At 36.6% G+C, this 14,172-nt stretch overlaps 1 protein-coding gene across 4 annotated transcripts in view; it reads left to right on the top strand.

Annotated features, from left to right (window-relative positions):
• Nucleotides 1–14,172, top strand: part of LOC126481694 (zinc finger protein 250-like) — a 154,273-nt gene that overhangs the window by 43,447 nt on the left and 96,654 nt on the right. For all 4 annotated transcript variants that reach the window (XM_050105638.1, XM_050105639.1, XM_050105640.1 and 1 more), the window contains one exon: nt 8,241–8,387. In XM_050105638.1, the coding sequence (XP_049961595.1) occupies nt 8,241–8,387 (147 nt within the window). The remainder of the gene's footprint in view (nt 1–8,240; nt 8,388–14,172) is intronic.

Consider the following 14,172-nt stretch of genomic DNA (forward strand, 5'->3'; position numbering starts at 1 on the left):
ACGTATTGTCTTCTCCGTGTATCCAAGAAAATGAAATTTTGACAGAAAATTTTTGGCCACGAAGATCACATATTGTCTTCTCCGTGTATCCAAGAAAATGAAATTTTGATAGAAAATTTTTGGCCACACCGCTACACAACTAAGGACCAATTATATAGTCCCCGGCTGAGAGTCGCGTGGAAAATGCATTGTACGAACACGTAATAAAGCCTAACTTAAGAATAAATGCGGGGTATCTAAAGTGGTGATTGTGGCAGGGTTAGTGAAGTTAACCAGAGAATAAGTTTTGACACTGGCAGGAATAGTTACAGAATTAGTGATGACACGATTGGTTGTTAGAACGAGGAAGGAGAAGAAACAGGGACTGGCACAAATTATGGAAGAATATGACAATTCCAAATTTATATAAAAATTTCGTACCACTGCTGTTTGATCTCATGCTTTAGAAGCTAGAGTGTATGAATGAAATGTGAAACTATTTCCTAACATTAAACTTTTTGCTTGTGGTAGGCCTAATAGGTATTTGATATTGGTACTTCGTGAATTATATTTTGTCGTGTTATAAAAATGACCATTTATGCTGAAACAGTCTCTTTTATTTGGTGTGCGTAGAAATTGCTGCAATATTAGCCAGGCCTATTTCATTTTATCTAGCAGACAGTGACAAAATACACGTAATCAGATCGAGTAACCACACCATTCTTTGGTACTATTTGTATTAACAGCTTTTTCAGTATTAGACAATGGCATTTCATTTTTACATGTAGTTAAACATTGACAAACTTTGATGAGGTAATAGATTCTTTCCCAGAAAAGAAAATGCAGCATATAAAGCTGTGGCAAGATTAGAGGAAAAAAAGCTAGGACTGAAGGATTGAAGAATTGTGTACTGTCTTGCTTGTCTCTTGTCTTTACTCATTTTGTGTATGCTATATTTAATTTTATGTCACACAAAACAGTTATTAGCTAATAGGCAGTAAAGAGTGAAAATTTTCTGAAGAGCTCTTGTTTTGCCAGTTACAAATAATCCCCTCCAGTATTAATTGTGAGATTTTTTTAAAGAGGATCAGGAAATCAAATCGGGCAACTGGGAGTAGGAGAAGCATCACAGGACATTTTAATTTCCACTGGCCTGAATATAGTTTGATGGCACCCGTTACAAAATATTACACGTTGGAATTCCACAGAGTGAAATACAGAGACATGCAATGGAAGAATGCTGTGTGAAGAGGCGTGGCACTGCACTTTGGCACACTTAAGACCAAATAACATATCTTACGTTTCCACAAACATATATGTTTTATGGATCAGACTCTTCAGAAAGATGTGCACTAAAAAATGAAGATATCTTTGAAAAGTCAATTTTTAAAATTTTTGCCATCCTACCTCAAACACTCGAGGGAGGGGGAGCGCCTATCTAATATTGCCCATTTTGGAAATATTGTAGATCTGGACCTGATGCGCAGAGCAGTCTGAGTTGTATTGGGGAGATGGTAGTCTCTGTATGACCCGTGTTTATGTTAAGTAATTTTGCTGTTTCCTATTCATTTATTGCTCTCACGTCAAATGAAAACAAAACGGATTTCTGTGGCTGGGAGCTATCAACTGAATTAAAATACATTCACATAATTACGGAAGGCTAAAATATGTTATTAGTTTCAGATTTTATTTTGTTTCCACCTTTCTGACAGTCGAGCGTTAATCACCTTGCAGAACAGTGAAGTTATTTTTGTCGGTTGGTGAAAGAAATTTGACTTTTATGAATCTTTTCGGGCAGTCAATTTATTTGAAACAAAGTGTTTAATTCAACACTATTGGCCAGTTTCGATGTTGAATTATGCGTTTTAGTATGGTTCACAAAATTCCCATGCTCTTGGTGCATCCTCTAATGTCTTGTTTCTTTTATGACATAATGTAAGATCTTTTAATGTTTTACACGTTCAAATGTACGGGCATCCTGCGTTATCATAGCTGCGCAAGTGCGGTGACGCCTGTTATCTGGCACTCTCTAGCACCTGCTGAAACGAATCTATTTCTAACAGGTTGTGGGAAAATATTCCGAATGGTTGTTTGAAAAGCGCTACTTTCAAAGTAAATTTCCTTTTTCACAAGATGAACTCTGTGCGTGAATGTCCAATGAATTTCTTAAATCACAGAGTGGTTGACTCTCATTCAAAAATAAAATCTTTGAGGACGACCATTTAGAATATTTTCGAGCCCAGAAGTTCAGACATTTATGTCATTGTTAAACATTTTACTAGCATGTTTGTGTGATGTATCTTAAACTGTAACACACGCAAAAAAGATCATCTTTATGTGTCACAGCTTAGCTTCTCTTGCAGCTTATTAATCTTAGAGACCAACATTATACGTGAAAGCTTTTCTTTTCTTTTCTTGTAGCAACACTATATTTATTTAAACCATTACCTTTTCTTATTTTTGTGTTCACACTTCTTAACAGTGATGTTGCTGTTGGCTGACTACATCAGGTGTCCTATGCTCTGAACACCAGCTGTCATTGGCTGGTGAGATGGCTTGACATGAGCTACGATTGGCTTACAAAAGTGCATCGCAATCTCAATTTCAATCCTTTAGAAAGTAACAAGTGGTGTTTGGTGGAATTCAAATTTATACTTTCGTAATACGAAAATATGCAGTGTACATGTTACTGCACATCGGACATCTTTCCAAAACGTGTTTTTTCCCCTGAGTTTCATTTTCTAAGGTGCCGGGAAATTCTACGTCAGAGTATAAAACCACAACCATTGAAGGGATTGATAAGTTTTACAGTTCCGAGGAAAAGTATACTGTTACGTAACATGGAAAAAGTGTATTTTCATCTGGCAGAAAGTGTATTTTTAACCCGGAAATCCGGGAAAAATCTGGGAATTTTTTTTCCTGATCCATGTATACACCCTGAATCTGTATTCATTAGACTTTTCATTCCATTTGACAGTTCCTGAAATTCTTCTTCACTTTCACTGAGAAAAGCAATGCCATCAGCAAATCTTAACACTGGTATCCTTTCACCTAGGAGTTTAATCCCACTCATGTTCCTTTCTTTTATTTCCATCGTTTCTTCTTTGACATATAGATTGAACTGTAGAGATAAAATACTACATCCCTCTCTGACACCCTTTTTAATCTGTGCTCTTCCTTCTTGGTCTTCCACTCTTATTGCTCTCTTGTGGTTCTTGTATATATTGTATATTACCCATCTTTCCCTATAGCTTACCCCTATTTTTCTCAGAGTTTTGAACATCTCGCACAATTTTACATTGTCGAACGCTTTTTCCAGCTCCACAAATTATATGAATATGTCTTGATTTTTCTTCAGTCTTGCTTCCATTATCGACCGCAACTTGAGAACTGGCTCTGTGATGCCCTTACCTTTCCTAAAGTCAACCTGATCGTCATCTAACTGATCCTCAGTTTTCTTTTTCATTCTTCTGTATATTATTCTTACCAGTAGCTTGGATTCGTGAGAGGTTAAGCTGTTTGTGTGATAATTCTCACACTTGTCAACTCTTGCAATCTTGGGAGTTGTGTGGATGATATTTTTTCCGAAAGTCACGTGATGTATTGCCAGTCTCACATTCTACACACCAACACGAGTAATCATTTTGTCGCCACTTCCGCAATGATTTTAGAAATTCTATCCCTTCTGCCTTATTTGTTTTTAAGACTTCCGAATTCCGCTTCTAATACTGAATTTAGAAGAGCTTTTTGAAGACTTAAAATAAAATAAGGCAACATAATGTGCAATATAGCATACTGTACCTGTCGTGTTTTTTGTACTTAATTGGTAACAGGTGAAGAAGTTACTGTATCAACTACTTTTTTTATTAGCTTTGTGTCATGGATGAAAAAGAATTATTGTTTACATCTGTAAGAAGTTCATGTTATGTCTCAATGTTTCTTCCAGGAGTGCTAGTTCTGCAAGGTTTGCAGGAGAGCTTCTGTGAGGTTTGGAAAGTAGGAGACGAGGTACTGGCGAAAGTAAAGCTGTGAGGACAGGGCATGAGTCGTGCTTGGGTAGCTCAGTTGGTAGAGTACTTGCCCGCAAAAGGCAAAGGTCCCGAGTTCAAGTCTTGGTCCAGCACACAGTTTTAATCCACGAGGAAGTCTCATATCAGCGCACACTCTGCCGCAGAGTGGAAATCTCATTCTGGAAACATCCCCCAGGCTTTGGCTAAGCCATGTCTCCGCAATATCCTTTCTTCCAGGAGTGCTAGTTCTGCAAGGTTCGCAGGAGAGCTTCTGTGAAGTTTGGAAAGTAGGAGACGAGGTACTGACGGAAGTAAAGCTGTGAGAATGGGGTGTGAGTCGTGCTTGGGTAGCTCAGTTGGTAGAGCACTTGCCCGCGAAAGGCGAAGGTCCCGAGTTCGAGTCTCGGTCCGGCACACAGTTTTAATCTGCCAGGAAGTTTCATATCAGCGCACACTCCGCTGCAGAGTGGAAATCTCATTGTGTCTACACTTAATTTGGTACATCCAGTTCTGTTTGACATGTCTAACCTAGCTTTCTTCTAGTTTGTGATGCCAGGCTACCATCTAGTTTTTAATGAACTGCTTTAATATTTCTTTTTATATTTACTTACAATAACCATTTTTGACTGCCATATTTCTTTCCATAAAGACCTGCATTCGTAGTGGTTGCTATTCAAAGATAATGCACTTTATGATGATACATAATTTCAATACTTTTGCTGCATTTTGCATGCATAATATTTGTAGTAACTCACTTTTATGCTAAGAGTGTTGGTAATCTATTCAATCATTGATGGAGAGGATAGAGTTGTTAAACAGAAATAATTTGAAGTAGTTTTTAAAACAGTCACTATGTGACAGCACCTGTAATTCACAAGGGAGATGGTTAAATATTTTTATGACTGCTTGCTGTATGTGAGGTAATACACAAATAACTGAATGCAGTCCAGTACATCAGACTAGATTTGGAGTTAAAAACATAACTGCAAGTTAGTAGCACTAAAAAGTAAAAACAAAACACAAAATCATAATAGCACAACCCAGACCAATTGTATACTATTCCATTAAACTTATAAATTTAGGCATACTGTAGTAGAGTCACATTGTACACTAAAAAGTACAAGAACTGTTAAAACAAATTAGATTTTAAGTAGTAATCAACAGAGTAAAAAAGAGTGTGTAAGAAAGAAATCTTTTATTTTATTCCTAAATGCATTTCTATTTTCCCTGACTGATAAAGGGTAATTTATTGTAAAGCACACTGTCCATATTTCTTATACCAAATAAACTTTTGGTATGTCTGTATGACTACTAAGGTGAGTGTCTGCACTAGGACAAGTATTACAATTATAAATAGGCTCATTTGGTCACAAACAAGTGCAGATTCCTTTTAAAAAATGTCACAGATTCTAAGATATAAATGCAGGGAACAGGCAGTATTTTTAATTCCTTGAAAATAGGCTTAGTGGGGGTAGATTGAGCCACCTGTTTCATTATCTTTAAGAGCCTTTTTTGAATCACAAAAATTTAATCAAACACTCACCGCTAAAATTGATTCCACAAGAGAGAACTGAGTGTACGAAAGGAAAATAAACCATTTTTAGAATTGAGATATCACAGGACTGATCAAGAATCTGAAAAGCATGGCACAGAGTCTTCAATAGCAGCTTTTCTCTGTGAATATTCCATTGGAAGTCATTGTTTAGCCACAACCCAAGAAATTTGATCTCATTGTTTTGCTCTATTGTTTCATCTTCAGTTAGTATGGACTCCATGTAGATAGGGTGATTCTTGGGCACACTGAAAATCATATGAGCAGTTTTGCTTTTGTTTGATAATAATTTGTTTTTGTATGTCCAGAAAATTAGCCTGTTGTAAGAATCTGTTCTTATACCCTTTACTACTTGAAAAGAAGGAGTTTGGAAAAGGAAGTTTGCATTGTCTGCAAACAATACAGATAAGGCTTTAGGCAGATTCAAAGGTAAGGTCATTGATAAATAAGAGGAAAAGTAAGGACCCTAGAACTAAACCTTGAGTGTGACCATAACAGATCGTAATTTCATTGGATAGAACTTAAGTACCATCTTTGTTTGAAAATTCAGCCTCCTGCCTCTTATTAGTGAGGCAGGAATGAAACCATATATTTCAAGTGCCTCTAATGCCAAGCAACTCTAGTTTTTCAAGAACAGAGAGAGATTATGTCAAAGGCTTTAGTCAGACCTATGAATAGACCAGAGAAAGAATGTTTAACATTAAAGCCATCAGAACTTGATTAGTAAAAGAAAATAAAGCTTCATTTATGGCCCTGTTTTTGTGAAAACCCAACTGATATTTTGTGAGCAGACAATATTTATGAAGGGATGAAATTACATGGCAATTCATTACTTTTTCTATAATCTTCAACATCAGAGAAAGAAACCAGATTGGTTGATAATTGTTACATAGTTTGTCTCCTTTTTCGAACAGAGGAATAACTTTACTCAGTTTGAAAACTTTGGGGAAACAGATTGTAATTAATTACATCACCTGCACTTAAATTACATCACTAAGTGTATTTATAATTTCTAGAGCAATATTTTGTAATAAAAATCGCACACACCATCAGCACTAGATGAATATAAGTTGTTATTTCCACTGATAATTTTCAGCACTTGTTCTTGAGTTACTGATGCAGGAAACAATGATATGCCAGATTTTATAAACCCAATGGTACAAGACAATGTGTGTGATGTAATCTGTGATGAAAGATTACAGACAATACCCAAAAAGTGCTCAGTAAAAACTTCACTTATCTGCTTTTCATATGATGTTTGTGTATCATATGACCTACACACTTTAAATACCTCTAGCTCCAAGGATGCTTCTAACAGCATCCCAAATTGTCGTACATTTTTAGAACTCCTTTTATAGAAGTTGTATTTGTGACTTTTGTAGCCTTGCTTAATTCTTGCCTGAGTATCTTTTTGTATTTTTAAAACAGTATGAAAACTGGGATCATTTCGTGCATTACTTTCTGCACATAGTTTTCTTTTTATAGCATTGCCTTTGTAATCCACCATTTATAAACAGGTTTATTTGCGTTGTGAGTTACTGGTCCCAGTCCTGTAAGGGGAAAGGCAATGTTAAAGTAATGGACCACGGGGTCAAGTAATATCTTTGCTTTCTTATTAGTACTATCCTCATTGAACACATCTTTCCAGAATTTGTTATACAACTTAAATCTAAACAATTCTAAATGACGTACATATCAAATTGTCTCTTATACAATGTCTGTTAAATTAAAAAGATATCTTTCTTATCCACTGTTCTACCAGTATTTCTTATGCCCAGTGATGTTCGTCTGTTTCACTTTATTGGTCCAAGGAACCCTATACATTATCAACTAGTATTGCACAAACAAATAAGGAAACAACAAAAAATTAGAGACAGAAACTGCTTGGTAACTTATTGTCACAATTTCCCCAGTCAGAGCACATGCTATGCTGGCCCTTTCATTCCTAAAGTTTCTTGCTACTTCTATGCCTTGTGCACATGCACGTCTTTCATACAAAGTGCACAACCTTAAATATTAGGATTTTTACAGTATAAAATTTGATGCATTTCATTCAGGAGATTGTCACAGTTAAATGTATGATTTGTCATTTTTCACTTGTACAAAGTTTCATTTGAGATGTAACACTGCAATAAGTCTCAGGAAAGATTATGTGACTGATTAGAGACTTTAACCTTTACTGACTTGATCAACAGTGCGAAAAGTCATAGTCTGAGAAGAACCTGCGTGAAAAAGAACACTTTTTGACATGGCCAAGACTGTCTTTTAAAGTGCTTTATTAAATGTGTACACTGAGACAAATAAAAATGTTTTGAGAATTTGGTATTAGACAAACTTTTAAACGGAGCACATATATTTTGACATCTTTGAGTAAGTGTTAGCTAATGGACATTATCTAAGAATATTTATGTGAAGTGCTAGAATCTGTTTTCTTGCAGGATTTAAACTTGAAGATATTTTTGGAATACATATAGCAACATTCTGTAATTTTTATGCAAGCAATTTATGTTCTAATGTATTATAGAAAGCTGAAATTTATATGATGAGTAATATTGTCCTCATAGATATCAAAACATAAATTTATAACAGTCATGGTTGTTGTTGTAGGTTCTGTGAACAGTGGCAGTTTTGCTTCATGATAAAATATGATGTGCATAGTGAATTCATATCAGTCTTAATTCTTCTATTTCTTCCACCAGGTGACACCAGATGACTTGATGCCTGTCAGTTTATGTATGTCATGTATTTCAAAACTGGAAGTTTGCCATCAGTTGGTTAATTGCTGTTTGGAAGCAGATAGCAACCTAAGGACAATGTTAAAGTTCTCCGAAATATTTGAAGATGAGGTAAAGTCAAGAGGGTGATGCAGAGGTTGTGCATTGATTTACATATTTTATGAATCTATGGGTGATGATAATTTAAGTGACAATTTTTTTGCGCAGGTAGATCACACTTTTCCATAACTTAAAGAGAAAATATATTTGCTAATAAAGAAGTTATATTAGAAATGCTATGTGACTTCTGCACTATCCTGTGTTAATAGTTCCATCAGATGTACATATGTATGACTATAGTAAAAGTAATTTGTATATATGGCTATTAGTGACAGACAAGAAAATGAGACTGACTCTTTCTTTTGAGAATATATCTATGTAATGTCACCAATTTTGTATGTCTGTCGTGTCCCACACTGTCATAATGGGACTGAGATGCGGTGATTGCTTAGTCTGCTAGGGTCGCTGTTTACTGTGTTAACAGGCTGGGTCTGCCCTTAGATGCCAAATCTATAAAAATTTATTTAGCAAGTAATTTTCTATGGAAAAATCACTTGTCATTTGTACTGACTCTACGTCCTGCAATTTGCATGACTAGGATTATTCGGCACTGTAGATACAGCAATCTTTCCTCCAAAAACATATTGAAATGGCCAACAGAGTTTCTGCTGTTATCTAGCATCACTACGCTTTTTGTTATTTCCCAACAGTGTCAGTCAAGTTATCAAGCTAACCGTAATAATAATGTCCTCATAATAATGCAGTTGCAAATTTAGTAGGTAAAGCATGTAGATGACACAAAAATGTGTTGAAAGTGCAGTTGTTTCCGTTTCATAATTTTCAAAACACTGTATGATAGCTATTTGTTCACACATTATTTAAAATGTCCACTATGTTTGTTGAGGCATTTGGCTGCATATAAGATTATGGTAGGTCAATGATTAATTTCATGCTAGCAACAAATACAAGTAGCTGATATGATGTCTTCTGTGTAAAAGCGGTATCCTAACCAAAATAAGTAACTGTAACACAGTATTTCAAGAGACACTTAAAAAATTTATGCAAGGTGTAGAACGTTCACTTCTGTGGGTTGCAGATGTTGCTTAGAATACAATGTGTGTGTCAATAAAAGACAATAACCCAAATTTTACTCTCAAAGGGAAGATTTCAAAATAAATTGAAGTTGTAAAATTTCATATAAAGATAAATGAAGGTTGCCATTAGTATTACTGTATTTCTGAACATTGGTTGAACATGTTGATAGTTCCATATTGTTTAATATTATTACTGAACACATTACAATAAATGTGGTGAGGAAAATGCCAGGCATGGCATAAAACAAACGTATAAAAATTTGTAGGATAATTCCCAATTTCTGTGAATTGTAGCTAACACTTTAAAGGACACCATAGTCATATCTAAAATTTTCTTGTAGCTCGGATCAGTAGCATCAATAAAGGATTTGAAAGAGGTCATTTCCATTTATGACTTTCACTTTACTCAAAATATATTGCTATTGGTCAATTTCAACATCAGCTTTATTATTATGCGGGCTTGCAGAACCTGTCCTTTGATCTGGTGGTTGCTGTCAAATGAAATAGAGCAGTGAATCAAAACTTGATGTTTACCATTGTTTTTTAATGTTAAGATTGACCGTGATAGATTTAGTGAAAATCTGTTTAAAGTGTAGAAAAGTTGTATGTGCCGTATTTACCCAACTATAAGACAAGTTATTTTATTTTTTTCCTTCAGATTCATCATTTGAAAACTACATACTGGTACATTCACAGATTAAACTGCTACTGATGATTTATAGAATAAGTAAAACGACTTCAGTTGCAAGTAATTTCTTAATTTACTGCATGATCAGCTTAAAAATATAAAGCTTCATCTTCAGGTGCACCAAATACAGAGAAACCCCTAGTTTTCATTTTCTTGCAGTCCAGGCTGAAAAAACACAAAATGAGGAAAACACAGATTCGAGGAAAACGTTAAAACCCCCCCCAAAAAAAGCAAAACCATATGTAATTGGCAGATACGATTAAAAATCATAATCCTCTCCAATACATTTTATAAAATTTGTGAAAGTGAAGGAAATTAAGTGAACAATACAATGTTTATACAAGAAGTTGTGGTAATGAATTTCGTCAGTTCCTAAAAAATATCACAGATGTGTAACAGCCAGGTAAAAACTTGTCAGAAAATTGAAATTGATGTCTGGGTACATGTTAATTGAGCTAATTTCCTGCATGCTACGATGACAGATTATACCTGAAAACATATATTTTTTGAGAGTTTTTTTCCTTTACTCTCACCCAGAAAAAAGCAAAAATTAATGAACGCGATGGATTCGACCGAAAACAGTGAAGTACGGTGCAAGACAGTGGAATATAACATGTGGGGGTGTCTGTTTTCCTTCTGTATCCAATGACAGTGCATCATACTCTGGTGATGCGAGTGCAGTGACCTCAAGAGTGTTGCTTGCAAACGTTTCTCTGTATATTGTACTGAGTTTTCGAAATGGAGCACTGTGCCAACGCACGCTACTTGCACTTCAAACTTATACTTGCTGTAGTGTAAACGCAGCAGGTTTCGTGAAAGCACATATATACACACAAGTTTTCCTTCACATGTGGTACTTACTTATACCAATAGATGTGAAAAAAAGTTGTCTCCTGTGATTTCAGTGTTTCTCTGTCCCAGCAATCAGTTACATTTATAACAACCTGTCTGCTATCATAAACATCATTGAAGCCTACAACAAAGATGAAAAAGCTATTGCACAGCTGTTCACTGGACATGTCCTGTTCACTGCAGTACCACACGTAGCAAATGGAGTAGCCTACATTGGCTACAGTTGGTAGAAACACAATAGGTTCCGGAGTCTGTCGACAGGCTCCGAGCAGAACTGCTGGAAGTAAAATAACTGCACAGTAGTGAAGGGTGTACGAGGTATAACAATATAAATTAAACCTAAGTGGAAGATGCAGTCACTCCATTTGCTATAGACCGAAAACATAAGGCGTACCATAGAACATCCCGCCAAGTAAGCCTGCTGTTTCTCACCATAGTCTAACATCACATTTGCAATACCCTCTGGTGTGAAAGTTGTTACCGTTTGACAGTTGCAGCAACACTAGCACTCCAAGCAGGGAGAAAACAGACAGTTATGTGCATGATAATGACAGTGTTTATTTTTAATTATTTTTCTACTTAACTAATAAAATAGTTTTAATGTTTTGCATTCCCCACATTAGTAAATTACCAAGAGACATCAATTAATGTGAAGTAAATGTAAAAACAGCAAAGTCTCATGATTCACTGAAGTGAACTACAGTTTACTCATGAAGAAATACTTCCAAATATCTGTATAATTGCAGCACCCTCCATTGAAGGGAAGAGAATATGAACACATATTTCATGCATGAGCAGTGTATATTTCTGTTGTTGCCTGCTCTTATTATAGACACACACACACAATTTTTACAGAGTCTATTGCCTATTTTTACACTTCACCTGATTTTCTAGTACATAAATATTTTTGTAATTGTAATTACTTTTGCTTCAAAAACAAATATGTTGAAGATTCTTGCCATTTGTGGTTGAAATGTAACAGTTACGAGGTGCATTCAAGTTCTAAGGCCTCCGATTTTTTTTTCTAATTAACTACTCACCTGAAATCGATAAAACTGGCATTACTTCTCGACGTAATCGCCCTGCAGACGTACACATTTTTCACAACGCTGACGCCATGATTCCATGGCAGCGGCGAAGGCTTCTTTAGGAGTCTGTTTCGACCACTGGAAAATCGCTGAGCCAATAGCAGCGCGGCTGGTGAATGTGCGGCCACGGAGAGTGTCTTTCATTGTTGGAAAAAGCCAGAAGTCACTAGGAGCCAGGTCAGGTGAGTAGGGAGCATGAGGAATCACTTCAAAGTTGTTATCACGAAGAAACTGTTGCGTAACGTTAGCTCGATGTGCGGGTGCATTGTCTTGGTGAAACAGCACACGCACAGCCCTTCCCGGACGTTTTTGTTGCAGTGCAGGAAGGAATTTGTTCTTCAAAACATTTTCGTAGGATGCACCTGTTACCGTAGTGCCCTTTAGAATGCAATGGGTAAGGATTACACCCTCGCTGTCCCAGAACATGGACACCATCATTTTTTTTTTGGTGGCGGTGAATCTGTGTGCGTCCATTGAGCTGACTGGCACTTTGTTTCTGGATGGAAAAATGGCATCCACGTCTCATCCATTGTTACAACCGACGAAAAGAAAGTCCCACTCATGCTGTCGTTGCGCGTCAACATTGCTTGGCAACATGCCACACGGGCAGCCATGTGGTCGTCTGTCAGCATTCGTGGCACCCACCTGGATGGCACTTTTCGCATTTTCAGGTCGTCATGCAGGATTGTGTGCACAGAACCCACAGAAATGCCAACTCTGGAGGTGATCTGTTTAACAGTCATTCGGCGATCCCCCAAAACAATTCTCTCCACTTTCTCGATCATGTCGTCAGACCGGCTTGTGCGAGCCCGAGGTTGTTTCGGTTTGTTGTCACACGATGTTCTGCCTTCATTAAACTGTTGCACCCACGAATGCACTTTTGACACATCCATAACTCCATCACCACATGTCTCCTTCAACTGTTGATGAATTTCAATTGGTTTCACACCACGCAAATTCAGAAAACGAATGATTGCACGCTGTTCAAGTAAGGAAAACGTCGCCATTTTAAGTATTTAAAACAGTTCTCATTCACGCCGCTGGCAGTAAAATTCCATCTGCCGTACGGTGCTGCCATCTTTGGGACGTATTGACAATGAATGCGGCCTCATTTTAAAACAATGCACATGTTTCTATCTCTTTCCAGTCCGGAGAAAGAAAATCGGAGGCCTTAGACCTTGAATGCACCTCGTAGTGTGGAGTTGGTTTCGTCTGTGTTGGGAAACAGTTTTATTCCCCTTGACGTTTTATTATAACATGTGTGTGGTTTTCCATTCAGCTGCGGGTATGGTGGTTTACTTTGTACGTTAAATAATGTAGGTGTTGCATTCTGCACAAGTTTCGTACATTCCATATTCACCGATTTGGATGTAAGTTGCAAACAAAACTTTACCTTGTTGGGTAGATATATGCTGTCTTTCTGCAAAAGTCAGGTCTTCTGGTGTCTACAAGCAACTTTTTGCTATTGATGGAGAATGACATTCTTCAGAAAATATCTGTATGTTACAAGAGAATCAGAAATAAATAATCCTGTAAAGTGCTGTTTCATATCTCCTAGAGTCCTTAGGAAACTGAAGAGTGACAAATGTGCTGTCATTTTTATTTATTATCAATTTTATTGCACTGCATATGTTCCCTATTGTATAAACTATGTTACAAATAAATAGTAATGATAGTATTCGCACTCACACGATATTGCACTCAAAAGTGTCACTTGCTGGTCACTTGGTGCACTGCTATCGGTGTGGGTAACAAGAAATAAATGAATTGTCGCGATTGTTAAGTTAGACTGTGTTATCAGTATATGCTAGAAGTCAGTGCATTAGCGTGTGACGTCACCATGCTGTGCAGCTATGGGCTGTGGATGGAAAACAAACATCCGAGCTATTGTAATTCGGCAGTTTATTTCTCCATGTAGGCTATAAATTTTTGCTATTTTCCAAGTGAACATAAAATGAAAGAATCCTCAGAACTGCATGTTTTAAGGTATAATTCGTGGCAGTATTGTGTTGGGAAATGGCTCAATTACCTCATATATCATTGGCAAGAGTGACAAGTCTTTTCAGTTATGTACCCCACAGTATTGCTACTGGCCAAAACCACTCTTTTTCCTAGTAGGACCATTATATGATGAA

The sequence above is a fragment of the Schistocerca serialis genome, chromosome 5 (assembly GCF_023864345.2).
Source record: "Schistocerca serialis cubense isolate TAMUIC-IGC-003099 chromosome 5, iqSchSeri2.2, whole genome shotgun sequence".
NCBI classification, from domain to species: domain Eukaryota; kingdom Metazoa; phylum Arthropoda; class Insecta; order Orthoptera; family Acrididae; genus Schistocerca; species Schistocerca serialis.